Genomic DNA, 20,792 nt, shown 5'->3' on the forward strand with positions numbered 1-20,792 from the left:
GTTGTGTTAGTGCCACAGTATTGATGAACAAGAGACTACACATTAACTCATCAGTTGAGAGTATTAGTGTTGACAAAATGAACATCCACTCAAAGATTTGTATCTTTTTTCAGAGTATCAATCTACTGTATATATAAGCTGATTTTTGTGCGACCCGACATTTGCGCGATAGACATATGCGGGCCGACAAAATAGCGGCGATTAAAACGTGCCGACAAAATCGCCCCCACAAAATCGCGAATGTTTCATTAAATATGAATTACTAGTTTAAAGCATATATAATAATGTTTATTTTAGAAGTCAATATTATGAGACGCGGCATGCCATCAGCATGGCACGCAGATAGTCCTTAAGATCACGCGCTGCTTATGTAGGAAGAATTGCAGCAAGGGCGTCCCACTCTCTTGGCCTCTCGCGATTTTGTCGGCGCGCATTTGTCGAAAACCAGTTAGCGGGTTTGTCGGTGCTCATTTGTCCGTCGCGGTTTTGTCGGGGTGCATATGTCTATCGCGCTTTTGACGGTGAACCGATTTTTGTCTGTCCGATGGTTACACTTTGTTGGGTGTATTCAGCTTTAACATTTGCAGATTGCCATCTTTTGGCATTTAATTTGTAATGCCTGTAGCAAACAAAAATGTATTCCAACTTGATTGTACCTTACAAATGTTAACACTACTATTGAGTATCCTATAGAAAATGGTCATCAGACAAACCTATAATAAAACTTAAAATCATTTGTCCCACAGTCTATACATGCTGTATCTTTGAGGTTTGGGTAGAAACTGAAGATACGACTTTCCACGAAGCCACTCTGCAGCCTGAGTCAGTGGTCATTCTCTTTCACTGCCTACTCCATTTGGATGAATTTCTTGGCTAGGAATAGGCCTTATTAGTCCTTTGTTTCCTGTCTCATGTAATTCAAAGCAGTCAGTCACTATTGCAGCTGAAGACACTGGTTCATCTCTTAGCCTTTCTTCTAAAATCAACTTGTATGTATCTTGTAATTTGTTTAGTTATATTTTTAAATTATCCTGGTTGTGTTAGTGCCACAGTGCTAACGTGAAATCAACAAGAATGACTGATAAAGAATGGCATATTCTTGGTTTATTTTCCAAGGTGCAGAAGTTAATTATGCAAACCTGAAATCAAAACCTTAGGGGCTGAGTAAAGCTTTGTAAAGAGACAAAGCAAGAAATGTAGGAAAGAAAAGGGCTTTAATAGGAATCCTGACATTTTTATCCAAACCAGACTTGTATTTCTTTCACAAGAAAAAGTACTTCCTTTATTTTTAAAGGTAGAGTTAGGCAAACTTCTTAAGAATCATGTGTCTAGTATGTCTGCAAATTATATGATGTCAATATTGGCAAAAACGGTCAAATATAAATAAAATAAAAGACAGAGAAAATATTCCAAACTTGTCAAAATTAATTAAATTGAGGAGCTGGGTTTACGTCCAATGTTTTATTCTTTTTCCTTTACATCATTAAATTATAAAATATTTAATATTGAAGAGAACGTATTTTTATAATACAAGTTATCCATGTGTTTACTTCTATAGTTCTTGTAATCTTCAGCAAACAATAGAATGCTTTTAAAACAGAAGAAGCATTTCCATTAAAGAGCTGCATGTTTGTGTATCTGTAAAAAAAGAAAACTGAAACACACACAATTACACCCCTTCTCAAAAAATCAGATGTTTATGTAATGTAATTGTAGCTTCTTAGCTGGGATGGATCTCAGCTGTGGTGCATACAGTCAACTTCAGTTCATATCATTTTATTCTGAGTAAACTTATCATTGCTTTAGGTACTGCTTTACCTCCAGTGTCATGCTGGCATATGAACATTAAAGCAAATCCATTACAGAAAGGGGAAGACTCACCATATAGTCACAACAGTATGTACAACTTTCTGCCTTTTCATACATATAAAGTATATAAAGGACTATAATTTCAGTAATGTATACTAGCGATGACAATAATACAGTTTATCTAGCTTCTGGGCTCTCATTTGTTTCTTTGAATGTGTCGTCCAATTAGGTAAAACAGTAGCCCTGAAAGGAGAGTCAATGGAATTCCAGAAGAGGCAAACATGAAGGACCATCCATACTGCACTGATACCAACATCTCCTGGCAATCTTCACTACGTTCAAGAAGAATGTATTTATGCAGATCAGCAGCCACCTCCTTCCACACAACAAACAGGCTCACCACCAGGGTGAAGAGACTACCTGCAACAAGGGGAAATATTAAAGATTTAGTGAGGCAGTCTTAAAAAGTTGAATAAAACAGAGAAGCATGTATGCCATATAGGTCTTTTTAGGGAAAATGACTATATGTTTTACAATGGATGAACAAGAGATGATATATTAACTCTTCAGCTGGGAGTATTCGTGTTGACAAAATGAACATCTACTCAAAGATTTGTATCTTTTTTCAGAGTATCCATCTACTGTATATATAAGCTGATTTTTGTCTGTCCGATGGTTATACTTTGTTGGGTGTATTCAGCATTAACATTTGCAAATTGCCATCTTTTGGCATTTATTTTGTAATGCCTTTAGCAAAAAGAAAAATGTATTCCAAGAGACTGTACCTTACAAATGTTAACACTACTATTGAGTATCCTATAGAAAATGGTCAGACAAATCTATATTAAAACTTAATAAAAGAAAAATGTAAATAGATAATACAGGAAATAAAAAAGATGAATGACTCTTTCGAGTCCCTTACATACAGTGCATCCGGAAATTATTCACAGCGCATCACTTTTTCCACATTTTATGTTACAGCCTTATTCCAAAATGGATTAAATTCATTTTTTTCCTCAGAATTCTACGCATTACACCCCAAAATGACAACATGAAAAAAGTTTACTTGAGGTTTCTGCAAATTTGTTAAAAATAAAAAAACTGAGAAATCACATGTACATAAATATTCACAGCCTTTGCTCAATACTTTGTCAATGCACCTTTGGCAGCAATTACAGCCTCAAGTCTTTTTGAATATGATGCCACAAGCTTGGCACACCTATCCTTGGCCAGTTTCGCCCATTCCTCTTTGCAGCACCTCTCAAGCTCCATCAGGTTGGATGGGAAGCGTCGGTGCACAGCCATTTTAAGATCTCTCCAGAAATGTTCAATCGGATTCAAGTCTGGGCTCTGGCTGGGCCACTCAAGGACATTCACAGAGTTGTCCTGAAGCCACTTCTTTGATATCTTGGCTGTGTGCTTAGGGTCATTGTCCTGCAGAAAGATGAATCGTCGCCCCAGTCTGAGGTCAAGAGCGCTCTGGAGAAGGTTTTCATTCAAGATGTGTCTGTACATTGCAGCAGTCATCTTTCCCTTTATCCTCACTAGTCTCCCAGTACCTGCCAGTGAAAAACATCCCCACAGCATGATGCTGCCACCACCATGTTTCACTGTAGGAATGGTATTGGCCTGGTGATGAGCGGTGCCTGGTTTCTTCCAAACGTGATGCCTGGCATTGACACCAAAGAATTCAATCTTTGTCTCATTAGACCAGAGAATTTTGTTTCTCATGGTCTGAGAGTCCTTCAGGTGCCTTTTGACAAACTCCAGGCGGGCTGCCATGTGCCTTTTACTACGGAGAGGCTTCTGTCTGGCCACTCTATCATACAGGCCTAATTGGTGGATTGCTGCAGAGATGGTTGTCCTTCTGGAAGGTTCTCCTCTCTCCACAGAGGACCTCTGGAGCTCTGACAGAGTGACTATCGGGTTCTTGGTCACCTCCCTGACTAAGGCCCTTCTCCCCCGATCACTCAGTTTAGATGGCCGGCCAGCTCTAGGAAGAGTCCTGGTGGTTTTGAACTTCTTCCACTTACGGATGATGGAGGCCACTGTGCTCATTGGGACCTTCAAAGCAGCAGAAATCTTTCTGTAACCTTCCCCAGATTTGTGCCTTCAGACAATTCCTTTGACTTCATGCTTGGTTTGTGCTCAGACATGAACTGTCAACTGTGGGACCTTATATAGACAGGTGTGTGCCTTTCCAAATCATGTCCAATCAACTGAATTGACCACAGGTGGACTCTAATTAAGCTGCAGAAACATCTCAAGGATGATCAAGGGAAACAAGATGCACCTGAGCTCAGTTTTGAGCTTCATGGCAAAGGCTGTGAATACTTATGTACATGTGATTTCTCAGTTTTTTTATTTTTAATAAATTTGCAAAAACCTCAAGTAAACTTTTTTCACGTTGTCATTATGGGGTGTTGTGTGTAGAATTCTGAGGAAAAAAATGAATTTAATCGATTTTGGAATAAGGCTGTAACGTAACAAAATGTGGAAAAAGTGATGCGCTGTGAATACTTTCCGGATGCACTGTATACTGGTGATTGTCCCTCATTAGTGTAGCAAAATGAGATAAGGAGTAGATAACATAAATAAATAACAATTTCTATTAACAGTTTTAAAGAGCCTCCAAAAACCCAAGTCGGAGACCCCTGCGGTCATCAGCTGCTTCCCTCTGTGTGACAGTTAACTGACCTCAAAGTGATTAGCACTTTTTCAATTAGTCTTTTTTAATTTGTATCATTCTTTTCAATTTAAAATTCCCTTTCTTAAGTTATGAGTTAGATCTTCAGTGTGATTTTCCAGCAACCCATTTCTTCTGTTATATACAATTCAGGTGTTTTCCTAAAGGATACCTCTCAGCTTCCCTAACCTTTCTTTAACATTCATGTAAGAAGCTATTCTGATTTTAAATAATAAAGATATATGCAATATTTCTGCATTTTCCCCACTATCTCTCATTGTATTCCTTCCAGATGACCTGAATCAACATTGGAAACAAGACCTTTCATTTTAAATTTCACATAAAGAATGGAAATTAGCCATTGATAAAATACACTCCTCATCAATCTATGCAAACCATGGTATGCTTCAACTAAGTCATACACTAACACGTACTTGTCTCAACTCATACTATCTTCTTATATAATATGCTACCTTGGCTGTCCATTTGTTTGTCCAGGATTTTAAAGCACCTATAGCTTGCAAACCATTTGACCTATTGACCTGAAATTCGGTGCACCTATACAACGTGACCTCTACTTTCCACTTTTGAGGTGATGATTTTTATTCCTCTTTTTATTTTTAGATTGTTTTATTGTAGAATTGACTCTCTGCAGCAGCCAGCAGGGCATTGCCGTTCTCATCCCTACCACCTTCTCTGTCACTTCCTCTAACTCTTCATATCTTAAATCATTCTTGAGGCAGATTGAAGACTTAAGTGCCAGCTTAAGTGAAAAATTAAAGAAAACATACTAAGTAATTGCAACACAAAAACCGACTTAATCAGTTAAAATGCAAGAAGATGCCGACAGAAGACGAGAAGAAGCAGGCCGCTAGAGTGGAGAAAATGAGAGCTGCTCACGAAGCAGCAAGCGCATCAAATTCTGAGCAAATAAATGCTAAATGTACAGAGAAAGAGAATCAAAGCTACAAGTCAAGTGTATTTAGTGCACACTAAGAGGCTTATTAATCCAACCTTAGACTTCAGGAAAAAAAATGCCTATCTGTCAGACATTACTGGAATCAGTATTGCTCATAATCTGCTTCCAGCAGCAAGATGTATATTTCCAGATAAATAATATGACTTAACACTAGAATTACCAGAGCCTACGAAAAAACTTGTAGATCCGGCCCACCTTAAATCCGTTCGCATCTCTCCGCTTCACATTTTAGGGGTTATGCTCATAAACATTAGTTTGCCCTCAAAAACCAAATGAATTACACAAATTTAGTGTTTGCCGATTCATATTTAGGAATGAAGCAATGCTGTTTTGCTGCATCTTTTCTCTGCACATGTCCAAACCAACGCTATCTCGCCTCTCTGACTTTGTCTCCAACCCGTCCAACCTGACCTGGCCCTCTAATGTTCTCATTTCTAATCCTGCCCGTCCTCATCACACCCAATGCAAATCTTAGCATCTTTAACTCTGCGACCTCCAGCTCTGTCTCCTGCTTTCTGGTCAGTGCCACCATCTCCAGCCCATATAACATAGCTGGTCTCACTACCGTCCTGTAGACCTTCCCTTTCTCTCTTGCTGATACCCGTCTGGTCTGTCACAAATTACTCCTGTCACTTTTCTCCACCCATTCCACCCTGCCTGCACTCTCTTTTTCACCACTCTTCCACATTCCCCGTTACTCTGTACTGTTGATCCCAAGTATTCAAACTTATCCACCTTCGTCAAGTCTACTCCTTGCATCCTCACCATTCCACTGACCTCCCTGTCATTCAAACCCATGTATTCTGTCTTGTTGTTTTGCTGTACAGTACATGTACATATCATATGAATTGGGAGACATGCTTCAAGCACTGAATCCAGCAGTTACAAAATGGATGGATGCGCGGACGAACATGTGTAGACGTGCTCGTTACAGTCAATGAACACATGCAAAACTTACATTCCTTTATCAGGAATGTGCAGGGCACTCTGTTAAAAGTGATTAATCCTACCTGTCACTTCATCTGCTGTAAATAAATGTGTGACACTACAAGCTAAACAGTTGCCACTCACATCTGAGGCTGAACGCATCTCAAAGCTGCACACAACTCACAAAGAGATAAAACTGGTAGTAACAAAATCCTGTGTGTGTTCGTGTGCTCGCTTTTGTTTTTTTCCATTAATAAGTGCGTTTTCCCCGATTGCACTTGAAGCATTAGTGTTAGCAATGCGTGCTGAAGGTAACATTATTGTTGTCCGGCAAGTCGCCACCTAGATAACATTACATAACTTGGCATGAATCGCAGGATGGTGCACCTCTAGATGCACCTTCAGGTTTGGTGTGTTCTTTCCTGTGTGCTTCATTCCATATGGCTTACACTAGGTTTTATTTTTGTTGGCATTGTGATTAAAGTTGGTCCACATGTCTGACCACTTTTATTTTTTTCCCGACAGTCATGCTGGCCCATATAGCAGAGTAGAGTGGAGCAGGATTCTGGCTGACGTGATGATTTTCTGATGGCGCCCAAACTAGTGTTATCCAATTACAAGTGTGCTTATAATTTTTCTTAAATTGCACCACTGCATTCATGCTTGTTTTTTGTTGGCAGACCGTGTCATGGTTGACAGATGTGCAAAAAGCTTTACATCACTCATTGCTCAGTTGTCATTTCAACATTTTCTTTTTGTTTAATTTGTTTTCCATTTTTAAAACATTCATCTTAGTTATCATTATTAAAGGCTCATTTTTATTTAGTTTTTGTTACATTTTCGTCACAGAAAAAATGTTGATGAATATTTTCCGCCTTAGTTTTTGTCAACAAAATTAACACTGCTGAATATCAAGGCATTATGTTGTGATTCTCAAAATCGATTTCAGCTATGTAACTGTAATGGCAAGTTTCTGTAAACTAGAGGCCTTCTGCAGACAAGTGTAACCCAAAAAACGTAATCTCAGACACAGCAAACAATCGTCCGTCTGCACGTTGACTGGAAGCTGTTCATTATTTGAACCACAAAAAGTAAACTGCAAGCCCAGGGACTCTGGCAAGATTAGTGAACAATGTTTTATGGAAACAGTAAAAGCAAATTTAAAAAGGCATACTGGATAGCAGAGGAGGCCAGAAGGAGTTACAAATGTAGTCAGTTCCCAACTATCAACATGCAAAATGACATGGAGGTGAACTTGATGAAGTTCATGGTTTGACGTAACTTCTGCGCCATGAAAAAAGAGCATTTGGCTTTTCTATAGTTAGCAAAGGATTGTGATTGAAAATGATGGCTTTGTTGACAGCACTCTGATCCACTTATAGCTACAGGCCTCTAGTTTTTTTTCAGCTTTGACCAAGTTTGACAGCCATGTGGGTGCATTCCCTCTCAGTGCACTTTGTTTAGATACCAGCTTCTGTAGTTCTCTTATGACAGCTGCATGTGGGACTGGGAGTACATGTCAAAAAGGCTTGTTGGGTGACCAGGGTGATGCGCAGTGTATATCAATGTTTTCTGGTTACCTAGGCCACTAAACATGTTACAATGATGAGGTAATAGTTGAGGCACATAAGGGATGCTGCTTAACATTATGAACATCAGTCTAGTTCATGAATGGGAACCTACAAAGCAATGCAAATAAATCCATCCACCAATTAAAACACTAATAATTCGGCTTGCTCCACATTGTATCATGTTCACTATTACAGTTATATAGGGTATTACAGTCAATTTTAGAGCACTTTACAGCCACTTCCATTTGGCTTTACCATACATATAAGTGAAGAACTTGATTTCACTATGAATGTATGTATTGTCCAGTCTCCATTTACATTGCCAAAATTAAATGCTTGGTAATCATTCACAAAGACCTTTATTATTACTTTAACATTTCAAACGGTTGTTTTATAAAAGTGTGATATTCTTTTCCTTCCCACAGCTCCACACTCCATGCAATGCAACAAAACTGACTCCCAACACGTAATCTGCACAGCTCCTTATGGCTTTTGTGACGTGCATGGTATGAATCATCCAGATGGAATAAGAGATGCCCTAATGTAACAGGGGAGCCAGGAGTGTGCAATGTTGTTTTTTTTCTTTTCAGTCACTATGAATTAAAATGTCACCCATTCATTATTAGTTTAAAATTTCATGTGCAGCCAACTCTGTGTAATAAACTAAAAATAGCCGGACGTCACAGCTCAAGTATATAAACTGTGTGCCTGTGTACATGCATGAGGACTGGCGGGGGCAGGTGTCAAAAGAGAAACAGGCCTTTGACGGCATTAGGCAAAATAAAAGAGATAGATAGATAGATAGATAGATAGATAGATAGATAGATAGATAGATAGATAGATAGATAGATAGATAGATAGATAGATAGATAGATAGATAACCTAAGAAATGCTGTTAGCCATTTGTCAAGATAAGTAATTTCCAAACACTCCCTTATATTACAGTTTATGTTTACTTATTGTAAATTGTGAATATGCTCCCAAGAGAATTAAGGAACAGGAGTAAATATATGGCTGACCTGTAAGTGAGGCACTTTTTTTAATTTAATCAGTAACGTTTTCATTAAATAACTCTTTTCTGTGTTACGCTCAACTGTATTGGAGTCATATATATCACAGAACCCAAAGAATATGACACCATTGAGACTGACAGGTCCATTTCAAAGCAGGTAAAGATATTTCTCTTTAAGGGGGTCATCCCATTGCCATTACCTTTCTTTTTCCATTTTTTTAGGTTACTCATTTCAATGTTTGTATTTTTATAATTGTATCGGAGTGTAGTGAAACACCTTTGAGACCTTGGTGTCTTCAGTGTGTAAATGGAGTAGAAAAAAGACCAGAAGATGGAATGGTCAAAAGGGAAAAGCCAAAATCATTTCCAGCAGAACAGATTAAGATTAAAAATACGGGAAGAGACAAAATCTATGATTGTCCAAACCAATATTAGACCTGCATATCAAAGACTTAGTCATAAAGTGAAAACCAGATTAGCAGAATGTATAACCCTAACCAAAACTAATTAGCAAAAGCACTATGAATTATTTTGAATATCCCAAAGATACGATAATTCTGCCTAGCACAATGCTAACTTACATAGGTGGGCCATGATGACAAAATATGTATTTTGTATTGTGTGTTTTGTAACCGGCACCAGGCATAACAACAAAAAACAATATGGCTGCAACCCTGAAAAACAAATACAAAATGGAGGTGTCTGTGAAGACAAAACTCTAAAATGGCATCACATAACATTGTCATTATAATGATAAAGATGATTCTTAACCAGAATTAGGCTGGTATCCCGAAGGTTGCCAGTTTGAATCGCCGTCACTGCCAAAAGAGATGCTACTCTGCTGGGCCCTTGAGCAAGGCCCTTAACCTTCAGTTGTTCCAGGGGGGCTATACAATGGCTGACCCTGCGCTCTGACCCCAAGGGGTATGCGAAAAACCAAGTAATTTCCTTCTGGATTAATAAAGTATATATATATTTTTTTTTAAATATAGATCTCAATGGGGACCAGCACATTTCTATCTATCTGTCTAAATACAATATAATAATGAGCATAACATTCAGAAATGGTTGCTAAGAAGAAAATAAAAACAAAAGCAAGAACACAGAATTAATTTCTGTAAATCTACTTTGTGGAAATAAATATACAGATAGATAGATAGATAGATAGATAGATAGATAGATAGATAGATAGATAGATAGATAGATAGATAGATAGATAGATAGATAGATAGTGCCACACACTTGCACATAGACGGCACCTTGAAGGGTCTGTCATTTTACACACTACCACCACGGGCAGAGCGGGGTCACTGTCAGTAATTACCTTGCGTTTCCGTCCACAGCTCTGACGCGCTGCAGTCAGGGGATGCTTGACTACACCCCACGATCCTCTCAATCCCCACCCCTTCCGATCTTGGATGAATATAATAAGCGGCCTAACAGAAGTTGGTGTATTTCATTTGGACTCAGATGTGAAAGAAAGAAAGAAAAAGTGTAGCAGAGCCTTTTATTTGTTAACTGCAGTGGCTGTGCATTTATTTTTCTAACTTAATCACTTTGATTTTGTTACGTAAATGGGGATTACCAGGTTGATTCCCTAAAAATTTGAACTAGTGTTCATTCTTCCTTCCACGACAGATAGATGTGATCAATGAGAAAGTCTTTATTTTTAATATGCGTAATTGACACGCAAAAAACAAAGCCAAAAGTTATAATCATAAAACCAAAACCTTAAGACAAGCATGGGTGGATTGATTAGGCTAAGTGTTTTGTGGTAAAAATAAAAACAGGAAAGTAAAACTAAGATTATTAAGATAAACTTTTCATTCTTTGACAAGAGGTAGTCTTTCTTAAAACATGTTGTTGATGGCTTTCCATTTCAAGTGGCAGGGGTTATAATTCACAAAAACAGAAATAAAACCTTCAGATAAGCAGACATTTACTTACAGCCAAACAGTGGTCAAGAAAGCAGTTGGGAAGCTGGAATTCTAAAGCTACACTTCTAATTCCTTAACAAGCATGATTCTTTCCTTGATTTTTTATTTAAACTTCAGATTTGAAGTATCTGCAACCATTTTTTCTAAATTAGTATAGCATCCTGGCAGCCCTACAATGGAATGGCATTAATGTGACGATAACACTGAATGACATCAGTACAAGGATAAGGAAAAAAACAACATAAAATGTAAATAAGATGAAAGAAAGATTACAGTACTAATTTAAAAAAAAAAAAACTATCTGTGCACCCATTTTTAAATTCTGCTCAGCACTGCCAACATGTGTTTGAGCAGTAAGAAGGTATGATTAGAACCAGCCTAGAACTGAACATCAGACTTGCAGTTTTAGAGAACACGTAATGCCCAGTTTAGAGCCATGTCAGTGGATGGTAATCAGAAACGGAATTCTCTTGACAAAACCCATATGGACAATGAGGCGACATGCATGCTTTGCACAGAAGGCAATCCATTTTGGAAATGAACCAGAGTGTAAGCCGTGTCAGGATGAAACTCTACCCACTGCAACACTCTAGATATACAGTCAGAATAATGCTTACTGCTATTGTTTTTACTCATCATAATAAAATCATTAATAATTTGGTATTTGATATTCTTTGTAAACTTTCTAAATGTCAAATAAGCCACACAGCTCTGTGATTCTTAAGGATTGTATAAACGTGACAATTTTGAAATCCACAAAAAATGTAAAATATTGCTCGTATTATTTATTATAATAAACTGTAGAAAATGTGTGAATTAAAGCAGAATTTTGACCCACCATCCCCAATGTTTTAATGACCTGTTGTGTCTCCCAGAAACACCGTAGACACAATTGCCTGGAATAATTTCGTGAGTAGGCCTCAGTGAGCTTTAAAGAGAATGGACTTGTACTGCTGTGCTAATGTGCTCAGCTTGTTTGCCAAATGCTAATTTGTGTCGTACTTGCACAGAAATTGTGTTTAGAGCTGTTAATTATAGCATTATAAAAACAGTGCACAGTAATTACCATGAGCACATTACATCAAAGGAAGGCACACTCTGTTAAAGTCTCTGTATAACATTAGACAGATATTTTTAATATGTTCCTTTACTTATTTTTTCCCATTTCTTTGAATTCAAATTTATTTCTTAAATAACTCAGATTAAATGACACCATTCTTTCAGTTCATGAGACTAGAATTTTGTCTTTGCTACACTGTTCCACTTGGCCATTGCAGCACAACTTTTCTGCATAGCCTAGAGTCAGTCATTTTGAGATTCATTATAATACAATAAGAGACTGATGAGAACTAGCCATTCAGCCCAGATTGGTGTTTCTATTTGAAGCATTTTTTTTGTAAAATACTGTGAAGTCAGAATTTGAAAGTCCCCAAAGCACTACTATCTCCACCTATCCACGATTTTCCATGTGATGTAAAACTTTCCAGTATTTGTGCAAATGTTACCCATGGGATCTCTTCAGAATGTATTTGAGAACATTTCTGTTGTCACACACATGCACATGGGAGGCAGTCTAAAGGCTTAACTGGGGGTAAGATGCAGAGCCAAGGGCTGATGAATGGTATGAACGCCTTTCTCCCTCTTCCACAGACCACCAGAAGGAAGGCCCAGTTAAGACTCCACCCACTTCTATTCCTACAGACCTCATTTCCACCTGAGATCCCACCCCTTCCTGTCCTCCACCTATAAAACCCAAGCCTTCACTCTTCTATTAAGTCATTGTTTTTGGCTCCGTCATTTGTGCTACTCGTTTTCTCGTTTGTTTGATAGTTGGAGAGATTATATGAGGTCCATCCATCCATCCATTATCCAACCTGCTATATCCTAACTACAGGGTCACGGAGGTCTGCTGGGGCGCAAGGCAGGAAACAAACCCCAGGCAGGGCGCCAGCCCACCGCAGAGATTATATGAGGTGAAACCCCTAAATCTTTATTGTTCTCTGTCTGTTTCTTCCACACTGTCCATTGTAAATAAGCAGCGAGATTGCCAAATGCACTAATATGTATCGTAAAATGGCTTTTGATTATGGATGCTATTTAACATAGAATGGCACATATCAAGTAAAAAGTGACTACAGTTATCAAAGAAATTCTTAGTTACCTGGTCCTGCAAGCTTTATATTCTGGGGTAATGAGGCACTTACCAGCTGTAAGTAGGGAAACACCACCCCATCGATAAAGTTTAGCACTTCCGAAGGGCACGGCACAGACTAGGAAGAATCCACCAACTAAGCTGACGGTGATAGCCAGGACAATAAATGCTGTCCAGAATCCACGAAACACTAAAAAAAAAAAGATAAACAGTCAGTTATGTGCATCCAATAATTAACAAAGCATGACGTTTAGCAAAACAGAACATGTTAATCCTTTACTACATTTCCTCCTACTTGCTGTAGTAAGTGTTTTCCAAGTAAAAGAAAATATTTGTATAACACTTTATAATGAATGCAACCTCCAATAGTCACATCTACGAGACAATTACAGCTGTGGCAAAAGCGCTTTGTTGGCATCGACCCGACACAGACTGACAACGGAGGCACGTAAAAATGAAACAAAAAGATTTTATTTTCTTCAGCCGTGAGGCACATCTTCCCCATGTCCCACAGGCCCTACACAGTCCCCAAAACAAACAAAAGAAAAACACCAACACTCTTCTTCTTCTTCCTCCACTCCTTTCAGGCAGCTTTGTCGTCGTCATCCTCCTCCTCTTCCTGACTCTGCCGCTTCAAGTAGTGGCTCCTCTTACAGCCCACCCAGAAGCGCTCCAGGTGATAATTAACCTAATTCAGGCTGCACTTCCTGGTGTGGCTGCATTACAGCGCACACCGGCTCAGGAAGCCATGTAGCTCCCCCTGGCGGTGACCATGGAGCCCAACAGGGATGAGCTCCGGTGTTCCTGAATTGTGGCCTCAATGCAACCCAGGGGGCTCCCGTGTTCCAGAGGAAGAAATAAGCCTCCCATGGCTGCTCCCCCGGATTCAGTGCCAAAGGGGCATCCCGGCCAGGTGTGGGTCCTGGGTGTCCGTCACACAGCTAAGTTACAAGGCTTTATCAAACATTTTTTGGTGTTGGTAAGACATAAAGAGTCCCATATTACTTTAAAGTAGGGGTTACCAATATACTGCATGTATTATTCACTTACGTTAATGCAGCAAGACCTTAACAACGGGTTTCTTTGCATTACACAAGTATAAGCGAATAGCAGGTGCACTACAGCAAGCTCTTAAAAGTTCTATTCTCACCATGTTTTTCTGCATGGTCTGCCTTCATCTTTGTCTTTTAGGATGAAGCACATGTGCACAAGACTCAGTTTCAGACACCTGCTAATGAATCATGCTTGTAGCATGTGGGCCTCTGGATGTTCTGTAATTAAAGCAAAGACATCACACCACTGAATGTACCGACCTGCATCAGTCACTGCTTGTCATTAAGGGGGGGTTTCTCAATATATAGGTAAAAGTGCTCACACTTAAATCAGTGTTTCTTACATCCATCTGCTTTAGTAGCCAAGACCCTTTAATTCTGAGCAGGGTCACACTGAAAAAAAAATCAGGAGAATTTATATCCAGAATAGATGCTAGAGTAGCTTGTTATATTTGCAGTCAAATCAGAGCCTGTGGGCTTTATTTTGTTTAATTCTAAGTATAGGCTGAGCGAATGAAAAGCGGTGTTGCACAGGCAAGGATATAACATATATTCAGTCTTTTAACTACACTGGCTTTTCAGTCATATGATGGGGCATTCAATGAAATGTAAACTGTGAACTGACTTGGAATTGCTATACACAGTGCAAAGGGTGTGTCCATGTAGGTATGTCTAGCTGTACTAATCTATGGGAACAGAGAAATCACATCTCAGGACAACACAGGAAAAGCACTGACCACCACTGGACTTCATGTACCTCTCCGACTCCTGCCACTCTTGCCAAAACACCAAAAAGCTTCTTTCTACTCTTTACCTGTCTTCCGAATGATGAAAGCTGGACTTGTGTAGTTGCATCAAAGTGCAATATGCTTCACTGGTGAAGTTTTAATACAGAAATCTCTTCTACACTCAGTTTTATCTCATCTGAGACCCCAACACGTCGTCATCTCTGTGTTGTTCTTTACTACAGTTAGATTGCCAACAAAGCAAAAGATGGTACACTGTGTAATAAAATATCACCCTTTTAAAAAGCAGCAGAAAATGCACTTCATAATGTCACATTATACACATTTTTAACATAGCCCTTTCACCCAACATCTTAGTTCTCCTGTAACTCTACAGCTTCTCTAAAGTTTTCATCATATAGCCATTTCCTAGAGATTGAGCTTCACTAAATAAGTTTGAGTACTTTAACCAAGAAATATACCAAAAATATAACAAACAGTATGCACATTTTTAAATGGAATTCAAACTCTAACATTTGCAATCTAACTAATAATAGATAACAATAAAAATAATCCTCATGTACTGTTTAGGACAATATCTAATTTAACAAATGGAAATTCAGAAGTATAGTGCAAAAAATACCAACTGACATTAGCAGTACAGACTTTATAAACTTCTTTAATATGAAAATCAAAATAATAAGATCCCATATCTCAGCATCGGCTAGGTAAACCCTATCTCACTTTGCATTCCACACTTTAGAAATTTTAATCCTGTAACAGAACAGGAAGTCTTAGCTTTAATTTCTAAAATAAATGAAACCTATTACTTGTTCCCTAGATTGAGTGCCAACAAAACTAGTAAAAATCACAATGGATATTCTTGCAGCACCTATTCTAAACATTATCAATAGCTCATTATTGCATGGCGCAGTACCTGATGCACTCAAAGTGTCAGTCATCAAACCATTACTAAAAGACATAGACTGACCTGTACTATAATTATAGACCCATTTCAAATTTACCCATTCTCTCTAAAATACTTGAAAAAGTAGTCGCCAATGAGCTTCAGTCTCACCTTACACATTACAATTTATTTGAGAAATTCCTGTCTGGCTTCTGCACTGTCGTACTACAGAAACGGCACTAACGCATGTGGCAAACGACATTCTGATATCCTCAGATGAAGGAAATTGCACGGTAATTAAACTTAAGCACTGTGTTTGTTACTATTGACCATTCTGTTTTACTATAGCCAACAGGTGTGCTTACAGGCAATGTCCTTGGTTTAGTCATTATTTATCAAATCAACTCCAGTACGTACAGAAATGTGCTGACAGTACTCCGTAATTATGCAGAGAAATGAGATATGGTGTCCCGCAGGACTCAGTACTGGGATCCTTACTGTTTTCACCTTACATGCTCTCCACTGGGATCCATCATTAGAAAACATAATGTTAATTTTCACTCACACCCATATGACACCCACCTATACCTTTCTTTTAGACCAAATGATGTTTCTCCGGTGTTGTCCTTAATTAGATGTGTTAGTGAGTTAAAGTAGCGGATGGATGAGAACTACTTGCCCCTGAACACAGACGAAACAGAAATGTTCATTTTTGGAGGGAATGATGCTGATCACAACAATATTTTGTCATTGTTTAACTCAGTTGGAATCATCAGTTTTTTCACTGAATCAGCCCGCAATCTAGACGTTATCTTTGCTAATAGCATGTTATTTAAAGTGCACATTACAAAACTATTCAAGACATGTTTTTTTTTCATCTTAAAATTAAGTTGTTTTCTAAATATGCTGCTTATGATTCCAAGGATTAATAAAATAATAGTGGGAGGTCGAGCTAGTTACTGGGTCCCTAAACCGTGGAATGGTCTGCCTGCTACTATAAGAATTGTCCCTTCAGTCTCAGCTTTTAAATCCTGACTGAAGTCTCACTACTTCAGTTTAGCATACCTTGAGTAGAGCTGCTGATTCGTCAGATTGGCGAGCCCAGTACTGACTCAGCTATGGAATGGCTAGTAGTGGGGAGGCAGCTTATTGACTGAGGTCTCCACGACTATGAACAAATGTGTATCCTCATATGTGATATTTCTGTACTTACTGTGTGATTGTTTCATTTTCCTTTATAGTTTGGACAATTATTATTGTAATATTGTATTGTATTCCTGAGGTGGCAAGATTGGCCACCATCTAGTTCTGTGAAAAGGATTACTTGTGTTCTGTTATGTGTATTGTTTGCAAACCATTTTTTGACACCTATTGCACATCCAACCTACCTGGAAAGTGGTCTCTCTCTGAATTGCCTATTCCAAGATTTCTTCCATTTTTTCCCTACAAGGATATTTTTCTGAGAATGATACGTAATTCAGATTATCATCTTTTGTCATGAATTTGAATTTCATTTTATGCTACAAGACAGATTTAACTAATTCTGCTGTTACAACATTCCAGACATCTTTCATTTGGAAGTAACTGAAATCCACTGATAAAAATCAGTTTACAAAAGTTGCTTAATTTCTAACTATTATAGGTTACTCAGAATTTTGCAAGCATTTTGTGCTCATGGCATTATTATATGATAGCACATACATCTGCAAGCAGTATTTTTCACAAATTAAAATGATTAAAAGCAAGTTTAGATGTGTACTGTACTAACAGATACAAATCTTTGAAATGAATTAATTGTTGTGACGACCAGTATCCCAGTTGATATTAACAGTTTGTGCAGAAGCAAGCAGTTTCATATTCAGGACTAGAACAATGGCACAGAGAAATCCCTGTGCTTTGAAATGACTCTCTTGTTGGTGTTTGAGCTTTGCTCTTAATAGTTTAGTTGCTTAATTTCTTGCAGCAAATGTTAAAGTTTATTATTAACACATGTGATAGATCACCTGGGTTCATATTAACACACAGATTTTATATGGGAAATTATTATTATTATTATTATAAGGTCCATTGTATGAGTCATTACTGTGTGGCCTAAACTATGGGAACACAACGGGCCCTTGACATTTAAGAACATTGTGTGAATATCCCCATGGTGCACTAGAAGGCAGCGTTAAATAGCATATACTGAAGGTGTAGATTCATTACTACCTCTAGAAGTGACCCCTAAAATGGAATCTTTCATATGGGACACAAAAACTGAAAATCATGAGTCTGATGAGACAAATGCATCGTCAACACTTTGGTTAGAATAGTGTATCATGAAAGCATGGATAGTGGACATCTTAAAGGCTCCAATGACTTTAACACTTCAACCCCAGATCGAGAGGATGCTGCTACTGACTGTATGTTCCTTTTTACCTTCAATTTCGAGATTTATTCCAGAGAAGACCACTGATCCAGTTCCACTTCTTCCCAGTGGCTTCTCTCCTTCCAGCCAGACAGCATAAACCACCATGAAGACAGAAGTCTTTGCTCATTTTGGAAGTTGGAGTGCTCTTCACTATATTTGTTTTGTAATCTTGTGTGCCTGTTTGTTTGTACTTTTTTTCCACCAAATACATAGGGATCTCCTCCTAGAGCCTCAACACTGTTTTGTTGTAATGTTCTTTCCTTTGAACCCTTTTCAAGTGTTTGTAGGTAGGATGTAAACAGGAGCCCATAGAGGGCAGCCAGTTATTTTATTTGTGTTTTCCTTTTTATAAACCGTTTTGATTTTGTCAATTAAATAAACAACACAATGTACACAGTCATGTAATATTATTGCACTGTGTCATAACACTGCACTCTATTTCTATTAGCTACTCAGCACTAAATACATTAACCTTTCCATCCATCACTGGATACATGCATACATGTCGCACATTGTCTAAACAGCTAAATTCAGTCTGCAGTGTTGAGATCAGATTTCAACTAGCACCCTGTTTGTTGTGACAGGAAGAGTTAAAATTCACATTACACTGGTCTGCAACTAAATCCTCCCATGCAAACACATCAGTGTACTTTAAAGATTTAGATGTACTGAGTCCATTTCTCAAATTTGAATTTCTCTGCCTCAACCCATTTCCACTAGATATCAGATTCAATGAAAAACACTTTTTAGACAAAAATATTGATTTTTTTAAAAATAAATACGGTTGTTTTATAGCATAAGTATTTTTCATGCTCATAATATTAGTTGAAGTATATTTTGAGCTGAAACAATTTCAGTCTTGCTTGTTCTCAATGTGAAACAACCCAAAATCAAGTATTTGCTACACATTTTCTGCGCTCAATGAGCATTTTTCTGTCTTTTTATTCCTTCAAAAAAGCCAGTGATTTATATTTACAAAGTTATAAAGGTTAATTTAATACTGCAGTGTTCATTTGTATCATCCAGAAGTGGGAAGGTTTTAGATTAGGTTAGACTGTCTTTACAGAAATATGCAAAGTCAGGCTGATCCATTGGTTAGTTTGACTAGGTAACAGGTAAGCACATAGTAAAAGATTACAAACCAATCCTTTATTGAAACAAAAAATGCTTGGGCATGGAATACTGCAAGGAACTAATTGAGGAACTTCTGTCTTCCTACTTGGGTGCAAAGTGTCTTTAAAAATCCATTTCCTACACTCTCATTTGGATTTCATCTCCAAGAACATGGGAGCTGTCTCTGATGAACTTGAGGAGAGAGTCCACCAGGACATCACTTAAAGACGTTGTAGTGCAAGTCAATGCTAGCAGACATCTGTTGGTCATTCCACCATGAAACTACCAAATGACTAATTTTATACATAACAATTATATCCAAAACAACTATATGTGTAATTTATAAGGTTTCATGTCTAAATAGTTACATTTTAAAAATAAATTACTCTTATTCTCTATACATAGTGTTTTTTCTTTCATTTTAAAATTTAATCTCTCTCTCTGTGATAGGGAAAATTCTACTGCCAGATCTGGATTCAGCACCCTTAAATCTATAAATAACTGTGACGATGTGGGTTCTGACTCCACGCTCCCATTACTGTTTGGGAACCCTTGAACCCAACACCGTTGATAATGAAACCGAGTGAGCTAGTCAGTGGAGACAATAAACAATTGAGCAAGGGGATGGTTAAAAAAAAGTGCATAGTGCTTTTATTTAAAAGAAACAATCAAAAACAAAACAGTGTTCCATATAAAGTGCAGTTCTTTCTTCAATAAATAATCCAATAAAAGGTGGAGGTTAAAACCAATAGAAAAACACAATCCTTAAAAACCAGAGGTTAAAATCTTCTTTAGGAAGCAGTTCTTAAAACAACAAGTCCGGTGCTTTTCTGGTAGCGTCTCACCTGCTTATCCTGTTTGGGCTTAGCAGCAGACAAGACGTTCTCTGCAGCTGCCCTCTACTACACACACACACACGAGACTGGAGTCCTCCCGATCCCTGGCTTTGGTCTGGCACTCATCCCAGTCCCCGAGACTTAGTTTCCACCAATGGCCAGGACGCACACATTGGGGACTCCACCACCAAGCCTCACGACTACCGCTGCCTTTCCGCGGCCTTCTGCGGATCGTCGCTTTCCTCTGGTCACTCCTGCTACATGGTCGCTCAGCGGGAGCAACATCAACTCAAACGCCTGGGTGTCGGCCTAACACCCAGCTTCCTCGCAGCTGCCCACGAGCGCTCGTACGCGCGCTCACCACATGCTCTGCGTGTCCGTCTCTCTCCTGCACCGCCTGCTTCCTCGCTCCCTGTAACCTCTCTCCTTTCCTCTCCTCTCCTTTCATTTCATTTCATTTCATTTCATTTCCTTTCCTTTCCTTTTCTTTTCTTTTCTTCTCTTTCCTGATCTCGTTCTTTCCAAACTCCTCCCTCCATAACCGACTCGCGCTTCTTTTAAATAACGTGAGGGGCCATCACAGCTGTAGCATTAGCCACGGGAGCAATCACGGATGTGGGCAGTTCCTCACCTGTGCACTCGGTGAGAAAACGCCCACATCGCCGACTGCCCCGCG

At 38.5% G+C, this 20,792-nt stretch overlaps 1 protein-coding gene across 2 annotated transcripts in view; it reads right to left on the reverse strand.

Annotated features, from left to right (window-relative positions):
- Positions 1-20,792, reverse strand: part of LOC120537198 (transmembrane protein 182-like) — a 78,589-nt gene that overhangs the window by 43,636 nt on the left and 14,161 nt on the right. The window contains exons 4-5 of one of the 2 annotated variants that reach the window (XM_039765955.1): positions 13,126-13,263; positions 1,451-2,229 (exon numbers count right to left, since the gene is read on the reverse strand). In XM_039765955.1, coding sequence (XP_039621889.1) covers positions 2,006-2,229; positions 13,126-13,263 — 362 coding nt within the window. In that variant the 3' untranslated portion in view covers positions 1,451-2,005. Of the gene's footprint in view, positions 1-1,450; positions 2,230-13,125; positions 13,264-20,792 lie in introns of those variants that run through there. The other variant, XM_039765956.1, reaches the window with a different exon arrangement.

The sequence above is a fragment of the Polypterus senegalus genome, chromosome 10 (genome assembly GCF_016835505.1).
Source record: "Polypterus senegalus isolate Bchr_013 chromosome 10, ASM1683550v1, whole genome shotgun sequence".
Taxonomy (NCBI): domain Eukaryota; kingdom Metazoa; phylum Chordata; class Cladistia; order Polypteriformes; family Polypteridae; genus Polypterus; species Polypterus senegalus.